Genomic DNA, 15251 nt, shown 5'->3' with positions numbered 1-15251 from the left:
ATCATGACTCTTATCTTACCATCCATAAGCAAATATCTAATCTTGTTTTTATTTTACTTTTTCTCATCTCAATTAGGATGATATTATATATTCAACATTCTAAACCATACGGTGTTATTGTCATCCAATTATGTTCCTAATTAATTATCTACACGCTCATGATCCATAAGAGATACTGGGAACAGAGATTTTAGCATTCTATTACTTGCCATGAGTAAATGAGGAGAACTTGTTCAAAAATAAAAAAATAAAGAAGCTGGCATATAATAGTAATACCTAACAGGATTGGTTCATGATCCTTATCAGAAATGTGAGCCTTAATTACATAGAAGAACAGAAGAGTAGATGTAGCTGCTGCTTACAGAACGAGAGTAACAGAGTAGCCCCACCGATTGGCCTAATCATGGCTGATGCATCCGCATAATACAAACTACAAAGCAACCCCAAAATCCTGTTCAGAACTTAAGGCCCAAAGTCTGGAGGACCTGAACTGGTGTAATCAAGATGGGACAGGGCATGGCTTCATACACAACCCACTAGTTTCATCTTCTATTTGCAGCAGCAGATCTGGATCCTGCGCCAAAACAAGAAGGGTATTCTATTAGTAGCAGCAGTGCCACATACATGAATATGATCTCATACCAGTTTTGGCTAAAAAGTAGGCCAATAATAGCAAAAGAGTCTCCTTAAGTTATTTGTTGCCTATTGTAATCTCAAAGGTTTCTCGTCAAGCTTATAATGGAATAATGCCTAGCCTCAGGCGGCACAGCAAGTTGAGACAAGTGCAGCAGACAAAATAACTGCCAATGAGGATAAATGATAAAAGAATGAATTGGCTAAGAGAGATATGATAAACGAAACATGAGGAAGGAGGGGAAAAAGTTTGGGGGGGTCTCCAATAACAGGATTTTACTTCAGAAGAATATACGAGATAGACCAGGCAATAAAAGACTGGTAAAAGAACACGAGGCACTTGCAGATTTGCTCATGACCCAGAAGAACAGAAAACAATCTAAGTCATATAAAATATAATAAGACAGCCATAAAGAGAACCATCAGTATAGACAAGCCAACATGGAACGTTTAGAATAAACAAATATTTAGAGAAATGTGCGGAATAACATTTTTTTCAAGTGAGATATAAAATTACTTGATTTGTTCCGTGCCATGTTTCTATGGCAATAATAGCCCATAGCTTGAAGTATAAGGCAAACATACATAAATATTTAGAGGGATTTCATATGAGTACGAGGTATTTTACAATGATTACCTGTGAAATGTTGGATGGAGCACACACAAAACCAACCAGCTGGAACCAGGACATGTGGTAAGAGATGCAGGGGCACAAGCCACAAGGAGGCTACTACATAGTATGAGTCATGGTGTTTTACATACCAGTTCAAATTATTTTACAGGTTCTCTCCTACAAATTCACCACAAAACAAGAAAATCTACTAGAAAAATAACTTTATGCAGCCCTATGCAAAGCATGCACCCATCACTAGTGCTCAGAGAAAACTTGGCAGACCCATGAACATCCATAAAAGGCCATATCTCCACAGTTGCACAATACGGACATTGTGCATTGCCGTCAAATTTAAATACATGGTTTGGTGGAATTATATATTTGGTGATTGATATGTTAATTTTTAAGCTAACAAAAAAATTAACAGTCATTTTATTCTTCCTGCACTGTCCCATATCCTTTTCTTAACTGCAGTCATTTTCTTAACTGCACTGTCCCATATCCTTCTTGGTAGAGTTACACCATTCTATTCTTCCTTTGCTGCTTGAAGACGCTACAGCTGCTCCTGCTACTAAATCGACTTGAACAATGGATGCCGCCTCTAGGAAGAGGGAAAACTGTAATAGTTTAAATCAGTAGATGAAGAAATCATTGTCGAAGCACAGCATCTGGATTTAGATCGACATTGCCTGCCTGGTTGAACCATAAATAAATCAATCATTGAATAACCTATTCCAGAGTCATCAATAGATTATCCAGGGTCCATGGATCCAAAGCCTATTCCTAATCCATTTACAGACCAAAGATGCTTTGGTTGAAAACCGGTGAAGGTATAGCCCATTCCAGTTCCATATCTGGATCCAGAACCTTCAATAGATAAGTGCAGCATATGCAGGGACTTCCCTGGAAAAAGATCTCATAGGGGATCTTGAGGTTGAAGATGAAGATCCATATGCATGTATGAATGAAGAGGATGATCAATGATCCAATTGATCTGGGACCCAATGCATACCAATCAGCAGTGTAGGGCATAGTATGTTGGAAGGTGCTTGTAAAAGGAAACACCAACTAAAGGCCTGGTCATAGTCTCCCCACGTATCGCAGGTGTGGAGCCTATTCTATGAGTACCTCAGGAGGTGGATCAACATGTGGATTACTCATTTTGTACATCAACCCAGTGTAGAAAAACAGAAGTGTGCTCCAGCACATGTAGGCATTGAAAGCTGTAGTTTTCTGGTTAGTGAATGGAAGAAATGGAGATGAAGAATTTCCTTGTATGAACTCCTCTATTACATCTTTCAGGTGTGGCACCCATATTTATTTTACTAGTAATGGTTCCAACCCCCAACGAAAAACCTGGGTTCTTTGAAAGTCTATAAAGCTTGGTCCATGAGTAGTCAAGGCAAAAGGCAATGGCTCCTATTTCTCATATTCACTAAGAAGAGATGCTCAAAAACCCCCAGAAATTGGCTGCATAAAACTTCTTCAGTCACCAATCATAGGGTAATACATCACAAATTCACAGGGATATCATCCCGATGGGTCAAGAAAACTTGGGGACAAAGCAAAGTTAGTAACTTGGGCCCAGATTTTAGTTAAAACTTGGATTTTTCTATCAGTTTCTCAACCTCTTGTACCATTTTACTTGACCAACAACAAGACACCACCCAGCAGCCCTCGAGAGGAATGGTATTTATCATCAGTATCTTGCATTTTATTTGGCCTACAACACTACAACCACATTTGTTTCTATAATTTTCTCATTCCCAGTTGCCAGTTGACAACAATGCAAACCCATTGTCACTTTTATCTTTCAGGTCACATGTGCCTACTAACCTGTCAAAGTTCTTATCAGTCAAGAAAACAAAATAAACTAAATTTCCGATTATTTCAAACTCCTAATATTTCATAACCCGAACTTAGCCAGTACATGACACAGCCTATTGTCACTCCAGTCTCGAATGACACATCGATGGATCATTAGCTAGATCAGGCCAGATACCCCCATAGGAAATCCCTCATATCCAGCCAAATCTCACAAGTGGTCAATCATCATCACCACTATCACCCCAATCCTTAATCCCACTGAGTAGGTCCATCATGATCATATATTATAAGGCTATTATATTCCATGCCATGTCCAAAACAACCAATCCAACCACACACAAAAATGAAACAGACATAAGCTCAAAAACTCACCCAAGCAAAGATAATATGAGGGACAGTATCTTCCAAAAGAGAAAACAAGATAACGTTTGTCATTGCCTAAAAAGGAAAGACAACTACATGTCTCACAATAGGTAAGAACTTACTACTTGAGCGTTTAATGTTTCGACAAAACTTGCTGCTACACCGGCACTTAAACGCCTTGATTGGATGATCTTGATCATCGAAATCAATACCATAATCCTGTAAAATTACTAAAAAGTGTCAGTCTAACCGGGTGGGGGAGGGGGCATACAGCTCCCAAAAATTCATATCACTGCACATATTTCTATGTGTTAACATGCACTTGAGCTCCCTTACCAGTGAGCATAAAGCAATTATGCAGAAATCCAAAAAGAAATAAAGAAAGAGCTACAGAATGCAATGAAGCCAACATAAAAATGACCATTCTTTATACAACCATTAGTTAAGACTCTCATACAGAAGGATTTCTTGTTTTAGTAAAACGTATTTCAGAACTTGCAAGTGGCCCTCCCTGACAGACAGAAACCTGTGTACAATCCCCTAAACCCTCTACTCTGTGATATAAACAGTGAATCAAAACATGGGAAGATTTGACCATAACTTAGAATATCAGGTCAACATAAAAATTAAAGTCAGTATTAGTCATCCATAAGAACACATACAGACAAATACCTTATGGATAGTTCAGAGTCCCTAAACATGATGTTATGGAAAAACAGAAGTACAAGGCTGTGATTATGTACATTTCAAAAGCACATTTAACCTTGTAGAAGAATTTGATAAGCCACAACATAGGTTCATTAAAATCTGGTGCTTAATTTAAACAAGAAATTGCAACATGGGAGTAAAATGATTTAGTCGGTAACTTAAACATAACTAAAGAATACTATGGGGGAAAAAAAAATACATGTTGCATGTTATCTTGCTAGAATTTGTAAGCATTCCCCCAATTTTCCAGTATGGCTGCTGTTACCAACTAGGTGTAAATGTTAATATACAGGTATTTTCAGCTGAAGAAAATTATAGAACACACTGCATCAGTTTTGGTGCCACTAAACTTAGAAAGTACATCTAGCAATAACAAGAAGTAGGTATGTCCATGGAATGTGAACTGTGAAGTTCTATTGGTTCTTTCTTTACAATAATCATGTGCTTTGGAGTATGTATTATGGCAATAATTATTTTTATCACCATTTAAAGACTCCATATTTTGAACATTGCCTAAGCTTCTCGATTTCACAGCTAGCCAACCAGGTGAGAGAGTGATGCTGAGTAGTACCTTCAAAGGTAACATGTTTTTAGTATCAGTTAACAGTATTCATCAGCAAATACTTATGGATGGTAATTTGTCGTAGACACAAAAAGGAAAAGCATTCCTAGAAGAAATTAAACCAAAGATCAATAAATAAACCAAGGAAAGTTGTGAACTGCTTCCTTGAGAGTATAAAAGTAGGATAGAAGTTCCATGCTCATTCATCAACCAAACAACAGTATAGGACTAAACATTCTTCTCACAATATAATTGATAACAAATGGACACGATGTCACTGTAAATATAACAATCTTCAGCAAAAATATTCCACTTAAATGTTCTAATGAGACTGAAACCCATTAAGACATAGGGCACATGTAAACAGCTGCTGGGCTGCATATCAAACCAAGAAAAAACTCCTGCCCCATCAATGTTCAACTCCTTAAGAAATAGAAAGTAAACAAAAAGCTATAACTAAAAAATGCAAAAAGTAGGCACTTCCGCAAAATAAACATAGCTTTTACTCAACATAAGCCTCGTAATTCTAGCAATTCTGAGTGTAAAAAGAGGCACAACATACCAAACACACCCATTATCAAAACTAATTAAATACTTACTTGGTAAAATTATATTACACCATTTTGTGAACCAGCATTGATGGATAACGGACAAGTTTCTGAATGCATATGTACGTGCATTATGTATATATACAATTGTCAAGTTCATATACTTATAACATCCAACTAATGCTAAATCACAATATATAGCATAGAAATGAAACCTACTTACCCATGTAAGTTCCTCCAAAGCTTCCACTTTTCTAGTTGTGAAAAAGGCAAGCTGCACCAAGGGAAGGTATACAAATTGTATTAGTTTTGCTACTGTAAATGATTAGGCTGAGTGCCACAATAATAGGAAAAACACAATGAAGCTATCTGAAATCCCATACATGGTAATAATGATGGTCAGGGGTCTCCACCTCCACAGGTATCTCTACCAAGTTTGAATCAAAGCATCTAGCATAGTAAGCAATCAAAGTATTTAATATCAAAAACAAATCAAGATCCAACTTTGCAAATTTCAAGGTAAAGAAAAGTTAAAGAGACAATCTAAATTCAAGTCCAAGAAACAACAGATCCCGCCTGGGGGCGGGGGCGGCGGAAGAGAAGCCAAAAGGAAAGTATAATTGCAAGTGGTGAAATGGCATTCCTCAGCAGAGATAAGCTGAACTTCCATAGCTTCAAGTCTTTAACTGCATGGTGTATTTCATGAAGAAATCCAGGCAAAACTTGAACTCCAGCCCTTAGGAGACCATATTTAAGAAATCTGGGAGTGAATGAGTTAATCTGTATTCAGTCACTTTTGGTCCTCGTGTATTTCTCAGATTTTTGCTTTCTTGATTTCCTTTTCTGGTAAATACTTGTCTCACAAGTACAGAGAGTAATTCCCTATATTCTATTGTAGATTAAGATTTTTAAATCACAATACAAAAACCAAAATAACATATCACCAAAGATTGCAATAGCATCATTGTTATGCATAAAATATCAGTTATGCGTAATTTCACATTAAATTCAGAAACTGAATGACCAAAAGGAAAACAAATTTCAAGAAGAGTTTTGTAACTAAAAGGAAACATGAGCCAATGGACAATTGTGTTTTCATGAACTTACCTATGATTAATAAACCTTGCAACATTTCCAAAATGTGTTGCATCCAAACAAAGGGCCTCTTCATCCTTTAAGACTCCTTCTGAGCCCCAGTCAGCATCAAGCAGAACAGGATATGCATGCTCCTCATTGCTGGAGCTTTGTGAAACTCGCTCATAGAGCTCTGCATTGGTTAATATCTCCCCAACATACTCACATACAAAAGCACCTTTTGGGAGGTCCTGTAGGGTACGGAGACCCCACCCTTTTCCTTCAGCAGTCATAAAAACCTGAAACAAGAGGATAGAGGGAGAAAAATAAAGTGAACCAATAATATAATTTTTGCATAAGTAAATCAAAATAGAAAGGATCGATAAAATAATATGAGATGGTAAGGAAGAAGGATATATAATTCATAAACATTGTAGGGCCTTATTTTTATGTAAATGTCTTCCAAAAGGTTCTTATAAAATGATAATACATTACTTGAGCATGCAGTTAAATAAGCATACGAGATAAATACATAACTTCAGCACTAACTAGCAAAAGAACTTGAGATCCTTGGCAACAGACTCTCACCTGCAATTTGCAGTTTATGCCACGTTGTACCACCCGGTTGCCGCAGTGTTTACTGCAGCCACATTTCCACCAACACTCTTTGATAAACCTCCTCACTAAGTGACCTTTGCATGGTTCCAGAATATCTTCATTTTTTGATCTTTCCAAGGGGCATTCCTTACAATAAAAGAGGCAGTGCTTTTGAGGATCACGATTCATTGAGATGCATTCTTCTAAAAAGTCCTCCTTAACAAGGCCATCTAAGGTATATGCAAACTCACCACCTGTTTCATGTGAACAAGCACAAGGTGTTGTTGATGATAAACAATCGCCAGAACAAGTCGAACAACAATTCTCCCCAATTCGTGCCAGAGAAAAATTGACATATGCATTCTGAAAAACCACATTTTGGGGTATATAGTAAAAGGATGGCGGACACTCATTGTTGATTTCATTTGCCAAAGAAATCACAACTTTTTCTTGTCCCTTTGCTATGTTACTAACATCATGCAGATGCCTTCCATCCTCAGGTTGTTGAACCACCACAAGACTATGAGAACTTGAATGTTCAAGGTCATTTTGTTGCCTTTCCTCATCAATGTCGCTGCTGCTCACAATAGTATTTTTATCAGTTTGCCCGCTGTCATCCATCATATTGGAAGATGGTGGCAGATTTGGAATTTGAGATTGTGCCACTTCAGCAGCACAATGGTCACTGACTGGATTAATAGGATAGCCAATTTGCTCGTCTCTAGCACCCAAAGTGTCCAGTCCATTACATTGTTTCGATATATCAACAGCAGGTGCTACATCTAGTTTTCCCTGTGATTCATTGGCAGAGTCAGTTCCTAGTTCCAGAAAACACTCACACATATCTTTCATTAGTTTCATCACAGAAAAACTTGGGTCCAGGAGTTTGTATGACCTAAGACATTTATCCTCCACCATTTTGACAACTGCATCAACACTAGGCACATGAAAATCAGGTCCTCCAAGAGCAGAATTACAGGTCAAAGAAATTTTCACCTCTCCATAGGGTGAGGAAGCAATCTCTAAGTTGGATGAGGACTCATCCACATAGTTTGCAAGCTCACAATTTGTTCTCTTTTCAATTGTTGAAACTTGAACCCTACTGCTTTGTCCTTTTCCAGCTTCAGCTTGAGATACTGGGTCAAGACCATTAGCTTCTCTGATTGACAAACTTCCATTTGAAGAATTTTCTTTGTTGAATGGCTCTGTAAGTTTTGAAGAAACAAATCTGGCCCGTCAAAAGAGGAATATATGGCAAGAAGATAGACTTAGACACAAAAGATTAGAGCCATCAACATGTGAGCTATTTACAAGTAAAATCCAAAATAACACAAAATACTAAAATACTTTCAAATAACGGAAAGGCAAGGATATCTCTAGTGCATGAGACTCCTCACTCTACAAGGGTTGAGAAAAGGTTATTTTCGTATGCAACATGACCCTTGCTTTGCAAAGAGGCATTTCCACAACTCTGTGATTGCATAGAAGCTCTCGTAGAAGGATTAATGCTAATGATTGTTGTTGTTCTTGTTGTCGTTGTTGTAAGTAAATGATAAGGATATTGATGCACTTTGCCAATGTCAACATACATGTCAACACATTTATATCGATCAATGTTATTTAACCAAATCAATTTATTGGGACAAGTTTTCATTATCAAATTGGACTAACCAACAATTGACTACAGCTTTAAGAAGCAAATCCAAGGACAGGCCAACTAACCAATAAGCTCTAAAAGGTATGAAATCCACAGATCAACCATAAGATCCAATATTACCACACACATAATACAACTCTCCAAACTTTCAACTAACTGTGTGGCAGAGAAGTTTTGAAGTTATCGTTTTGATAGAGAAACCCATTCAGCATAAAACATATTAGAATAACAGCAACCTTAGAACAATAATCACATTCAAGGCATATGATCTACCTGGATGAATCACTGCAATAGGAACCACAGAGTGAGGCAAATCATCAGTGAATGGCTCATCTTTAGGCTTGACCAAAGTGTGAGACTTGTGCATCTGCTGTTTTGGTAAGAGAGCAATACCAGGCTCTTTGATGCGCACTGCATGAGGTGACCTCTCAGAATTCGAACTTTTATCTCTTGAACCAATTTGAGGTGAGATAGGTTCCTTTCCTTTTTCCCTAAGACGTGTTCTAGGATTAACAGAATCAGATTGAGTTCTCCCTGCAGCAAATGGCGGATTCCTGTCAACAACACCAGGCTGACTTGGCTCCAATCTTTCCTGCACTGGCGAAGGCTTTGGCAAGACAGATTGCTTTGCCTTACTTCTTGTAATTCGTTGGGGGGACATTGGTTGCAAGGCACCCCTTACATTCTCTTGACTAGGCTGGGATGACCCCACTATGTCCGGTTGGGGAAAAGTTTCAGGTGGTTCAGCCTCCTCCTCTTTAGGCTGTTTCAACAAATTTCCAGCCAACCCAGGGCAGGAGTTACTCAAGGAAGGTGAAGCATGACCTTCTTGGTACCTTAAGCGCAGTCTTTTCAAGGGAGGTTCAGGCACTTGATCTTCTTCATCCATTTCCACCTGCTAGCCTCAAAAACAAAGAACAAAAAAAGATAAAGAAGCATGAAAAGAGAGCCAAGTACAAAAACTGTAAGCAAAAATCTGACAAAAGCGAGACAACAACATCCTAAATCAATGTGTATGCATGAGAAATAGGCTACATACATTAGTGTTTTCAAGTTTCTTTTTTTCCTCCGCAGCCTGGAAGATGGGGAAAGCAAAATCAAAACAATGAGACATGATAGGCTGTCAGTTAGATAAACGTAAGTATGAGATAGATATGTGTATACATTTAGAGGGGTAGAGACCTGCGCTTCCTCTTGGTCAAATATAGCATCTGCAAGGGCTCTGTAGTTTTCTGCCTCAATGAGTTCCCAGTTTTTGTCATACAACTTTAGAAGACTTTTCAGGACTGGTTTAACCTTTTCCTCGGCAATGCCAAGATCCCTCATAGCACGAAAGGCTTTTGCAACTCTTGGATTTGGCGCCATTGATCGTCTCCAATAAATATTTTTCTCAAAAGCTCTAAACCATCATATGCACCTACATTTTCCTAGACTAGGTAAGGAAAGGAATCGCAGGAGAAAACTGCATATGATGCACTGATACGAAAAGCAGATTCTATAAACATCAAGTGCATTAAATAATGTTCACAGTACAATTAGAGTATCATGAACCAAAGCAAAACTTTGACAAGAAAGCATAGTTACAGCAAATGCTAAACATCTGAACAATTTACCTATACATACATATTTGCAATTAGTGCAAAACTTAATTCCCAGCCTCTCTGCAGTACACTGGCAATAATCTGGGATGATCCTAGTCCCAAGATGAGAATAAATTAGCTGCCTAATTAACTGGCCTCCTTCTATTTTAACTTGTCACTTTTTCCTTCTTGATAACCTGTTTTTGGTTTGGAATATCTTTCCTTATCCTAATGCATACCATAATTAACTTTCCTTCTCGATAAGTTATTTCAAGTCTGCCACAATAACTTACTAAAAAGGAAAAAATAAAATAAATATTTAGGTCAGATGTGTTGAGACTATTAAACCTACACTGAAGCAATCAGTGAACTTGTTAGCTGAAATCTGAAGCCTTCACAAGCTGTTTAGCAAGTGGCAATCTCTTAACAAACTAATTTGACAGTTTTAGATCAATGGCTGTGATTAAAACTGAGCTCATTCATTTGCATGGCTGAGATTAAATCAGTTGTTTGGTTTGGTAGAGTTAGATACAAGAGTTGATTTCCTCTTGTATAAAAACAAATGTGTATAGGTCTTATTAGTTGTTGAGATCACAGATTACAAGCAGCTTCTCTTTCTCGGTTTCTCATCTTCTCTATTCTCTGTCTCTGTTTTCCATTGCTGAATCCAATTCATCACAAAACGGTAGCTTAAAAGGAGACACTCAACTTGACACCAGGTCCACTGGCATATAATTCTATTTCCTAAAATTTGTCAAGACCCACCTCTTAAGCTTGACATTCAATACAACCAAAGAAATCAAAACGAAATATAGGTACGCGAGAGTACCCATTTTGCAAAATGTGGTTCAAGAATCTGATTTAAAAATAAAAAATAAAAAATAAAAATACTTAGCTACTCAAAACCCTAGTCGCTAAACCCTAACATAAGAAAATGTCAAGAAAAAATGGGGGAAGGAATTGCCCGTAATTGAAATGCATGTCATTGAATTTACAAGCGATGAAAACTAAGCCTCTGAAATTATCATCAAGAAAGAGCATTGAGGGATTTCTTCGTACAATGCCCGCTCAAACTATAAACGAATAGAAAGTATAACAAAGGCTCGAATTGAAGAGACGCAGAGATTATGCAGAGCGAGCGGAAGAAGAAACTGATTAGCTTCCAGTGAAGCGACTCGGAGAGTACGTAATGACGTCGAAGAAACTCACCAGATCTGAGTAATCTGGAACAGCAAAGGATTGTAGATCGATGGCCGAAGCAGCGTCACCGGAGCAGGAACGCTGCGATACCGGAGATGAAAAGGCGAACGGACCGACGAACGGCCGCCTGAGCAGCTTCTCGCTCTGGCTCAGCGACCACGGACAGGAACGACGCTGGAGATGAGCGCCGGCCGAGGGACGCCGGATATGACGTACGCCGGGGCTGCTGGATGCTGCGAGCGGTCGATAGGGCCTGGACTCGGAGCAGAAGTACACGACGCCCGCTTTATAGAAAGGGGGCAAAGGAGGAGGTGCTAATCGAGACTGTGCATGAAAGAGCCCACTCGAGCTATGCACGTGTGAGCACGCGCGAGGAAGGAGCGGAGTGTAGTGGGCCCCGACCTGGCCCGAGGCCCGAGGGGTTAGTGGCGGCGCGTGGACAAACTCATTGTCGGCGGCGAACGAACTGTTGCGAGACCTCGGTAAACAACGTATATTTGGAAATTCGATAAATTTAATTTTTTAACATTAAATTCATAAATTCATATTGTGAGTGAAAAAAATATTAAAAATATCAATTTTAATTGAGTAACGGTATTTGCTCATTTAAGTTGATATGAACTCATTTAGGTTAGCACTCATATCTATTTTTATTAATTAATTATTAATAATTTTTTATTAAATTATAAAAATAATATATGTATTGATAATTTATTTAAGTAATAAATGTTATTACTTAAATAAATTACCAATACATATATTATTTTTATAATTTAATAAAAAATATATTAATAATTGATTAATTGAATATCAACTTTAATATACAAATAGTATTACTTACCTGAATTTATATTCATCACGGACATCAATAGCTAAAGGTCATTGAATCTTGTCAAGGGGTTATCAAAAATATTCATTCCTTGAAAAGTTATGAAAAATAGCGAAAGCAATCGAAATTGGTATGAATATTGTCAGAAATGTCATATTAGATTCCCCATTGCTAAAGTTATTTGTCGCTAGAAATATCACGAACTATTTGCACTCATCAAATAAATGTTATAGAGTTGTCAAATTTGCCACCCTTTGCCATAAACTCGTGTGAATTTGGTTATTCTCTCTATTATCAATTATTGGAGTTAAATAATTATATTGGTTAATTAAGTGATTTAGAATACAATACATTTATCATCAATTAATAAATTTATTTTTATATTCAAAATAAAATATAATAAATGCATATTATTTAAAAACAATAAATTTTTATTGTCGTTTAACAATTATCCTAAATTAATAATTATATTTTAATTTTTATCATCGCAAACTTTTGATTTTTTTTAAAATTTAAATTAATTTTTTAATTTAATTTATTAACAAAAATTGGCATGACGTGTGTTAATATTAACTCTTAAATCATTTGATATATTAATATATGTCACCTCAATTTTTACTAACAAAATTGGACAAAATTTAAAATTCAATAGTTATTGTAATAAAAATTAAAATACAGTTATAATTTTGTTACCTAAATTATAATTTTAAATAAATTGACTTAATATCGTCTGGCCTTGGAGCCTTTTACCCATAGACCCACAAATTTTTTTTTTTTTCTTTGGACACGTATTTCTATTAATTTACGGTACTACTAGTATTAATTAATATTAAAATTTAATTATTTATAAGAAAATAATAATAAAATAAATAAATAATAAGTAAAAAGAGTTTGAATCAAATACCTCAACCATTGTTATTGTCGGATTCCTAAAATAGTAATATGATGGCGTGACTAGTTAACTATGATGATGAGTGTCGTCGCAATCACGAGAGAAACCAATCTTCTGGAAAATTCAAAATGTTTGCCAATATTAAATTTATATTTAAGGGCGAGATGTAATGATATTAAGTTTTAAATCAATTTAATTTAAAATATTTAGTAAAATCACAAATATAGATAATGTTATATGTGATATTATTCCAGTAAATAGTAGTTCAAATATAATCAACTATTTTAAAATAATGGGGTTTGCTATATTTATCACATAATTAAAACGTACTCGTGGATAAATTTTTCTATATTATTTAAAAATTATAAGTCTTTTAAGGTTAAAAATGTTATTGGACATAAAATGAAACTTGTTATGAACTTAATTGTAAAAGATGTATGTATATATATATATATAAATGTGACATTGGATATTAATTATATAATTAACGAAAATATTATTTGGTCACTTAGTTATGACATCTTTTATAAAATTTGTGCATTGATATATTGTACATTCAAGTTAATGTAACATATAGTATGATATATCGATGCACGAATATCATAAAAAATGTTACGAGTTAACGTTCAAATAACATTTTCGTATAATTGATGATAAATTCAACAAAATAGGATAATTATTTTTATGGAATAAAATAAATAATTCATATTAAATATATAATGTGTATTGTTGTAAATTGTAATAAATTTAATTTACTTGTAAATGACATGTATTTACTATATATTATTTTCACAATTCAAACAACTTGATTTGTTGATTTGGTGTGTCAAGCTATAATGCATTCATTATCAACCAATTATATTGTCTAGACAATGAGGAGGGTTGAATCGTCGATCAACATTTAATTCATAATTTGTTCGTATTTTTCTCACTTTGTATTTATATTTATGATTGTCCTGATAATGGCCATAAGCAAGTCACCATTGCTATTGCAATAACAACAAAATTGAGGGTGGGATGTTGTTTCCTGTTAATCATCCGATGATTGAGAGTAACGTAATATTATTGTTATTAAACACATAAATCAACTTGAACGAGTTTGCGAATTTGCGAGTTGCGTAACTTTAAATGAGTCAACTCGTTTATAAACTCGAATTTTCATATAATTGAAATTGATTCGCGATTCAATACTATAAACTTGATAAACTCACATACTTATGGAAATTTACATTATCTATAAATTAATATTAAATTTTTTGATGATGAATGAATGATGACTAAATATATACTTAATATTTAAAAATGACATATTATTTAGTATTTTTTAAATTAATAGTTGAATTTAGTTTAAAATAGGTACATACATATATTTTATTTACAATAAACACAGTTATAAATTGTAATAATAATGTTATCAAACACTATTACTTAAATTTTATTAAATGATGTAATTCTGAATACATATTTACATATATTAAATGATATTTGTAATAGTTTATAAAATTTTATGATTTTACAATCGAGTTTATGATTCGATTTTTTTGATCATTTTTTAATCTCACTATAAAATATTGATTTTAACAACCTTGCATAATAGTAATGCAACTTGAGTATAATAAATGATTTATCATACTCATTATACATTGTTCATTCATATAGGTAGTCCGTGTTGAGAGAATGGTCCATATAAGGCCATATGATCAATTGAGATGCAATATGTTAGATACGTCTAGGTGCCAATTATGGGCTTTACTCAAGCCTTGGACTTATGATTTAAGAATCTGTTGTTGAGTCGACTTTTTGTTAGGCCTATTTTCTTTCGGGGGCTCAACTCTTAGATTGGATCATTATGAGTTTTTACAACAGTACTCATTATTAGATACGATAAATACATATTATCTATAAATAAAATACATTTATTACAATCAATGTAATGGTTAATATAAAATAAATGAAAACAATATTTGGACATTCAATTGTGAGTGGAAATTTCAGGTCACTTCAATCTTCAATAGAAAGAGAAACGGGTTAAGCCAATCAGCGTAAAAGAACGAATGATAGCTTTTCATTTCGGGTAGACTTACCAAGCATGGGATAGGTCTTTAATCGAAATAGAGAGCTTCATTTCGTTTGATAGAAATTTGATCTAGACTTTTTTTATAGTAAGA

At 35.2% G+C, this 15251-nt stretch overlaps 1 protein-coding gene across 6 annotated transcripts; it reads right to left on the bottom strand.

The window, feature by feature from the left end:
- Positions 1–188: 188 nt before the first annotated feature.
- Positions 189–11651, bottom strand: LOC127814244 (probable inactive histone-lysine N-methyltransferase SUVR2). Of its 6 annotated transcripts, XM_052355623.1 has the most exons (11): positions 11372–11649; positions 9747–9999; positions 9622–9657; positions 8856–9480; positions 7922–8130; positions 6917–7717; positions 6362–6627; positions 5638–5704; positions 5478–5528; positions 3559–3655; positions 189–574 (listed from the first exon to the last, which is right to left on the bottom strand). In XM_052355623.1, the coding sequence occupies exons 2-11, from the start codon at positions 9945–9947 to the stop codon at positions 543–545; spliced, it is 2385 nt and encodes a 794-aa protein (XP_052211583.1). In that variant the 5' UTR covers positions 9948–9999; positions 11372–11649; the 3' UTR covers positions 189–542. The 6 variants fall into 6 exon arrangements, with proteins under 6 accessions (XP_052211583.1, XP_052211577.1, XP_052211579.1 ...); XM_052355617.1 differs by having other exon boundaries at positions 6917–8130; XM_052355619.1 differs by having other exon boundaries at positions 6917–8130; positions 8856–9477.
- Positions 11652–15251: the final 3600 nt, after the last annotated feature.

This window comes from Diospyros lotus, chromosome 12 (assembly GCF_014633365.1).
Source record: "Diospyros lotus cultivar Yz01 chromosome 12, ASM1463336v1, whole genome shotgun sequence".
Taxonomy (NCBI): Eukaryota; Viridiplantae; Streptophyta; class Magnoliopsida; order Ericales; family Ebenaceae; genus Diospyros; species Diospyros lotus.
The sequence above is the reverse complement of the archived record's forward strand: the minus strand, read 5'-3'. Positions and strand labels throughout refer to the sequence as shown.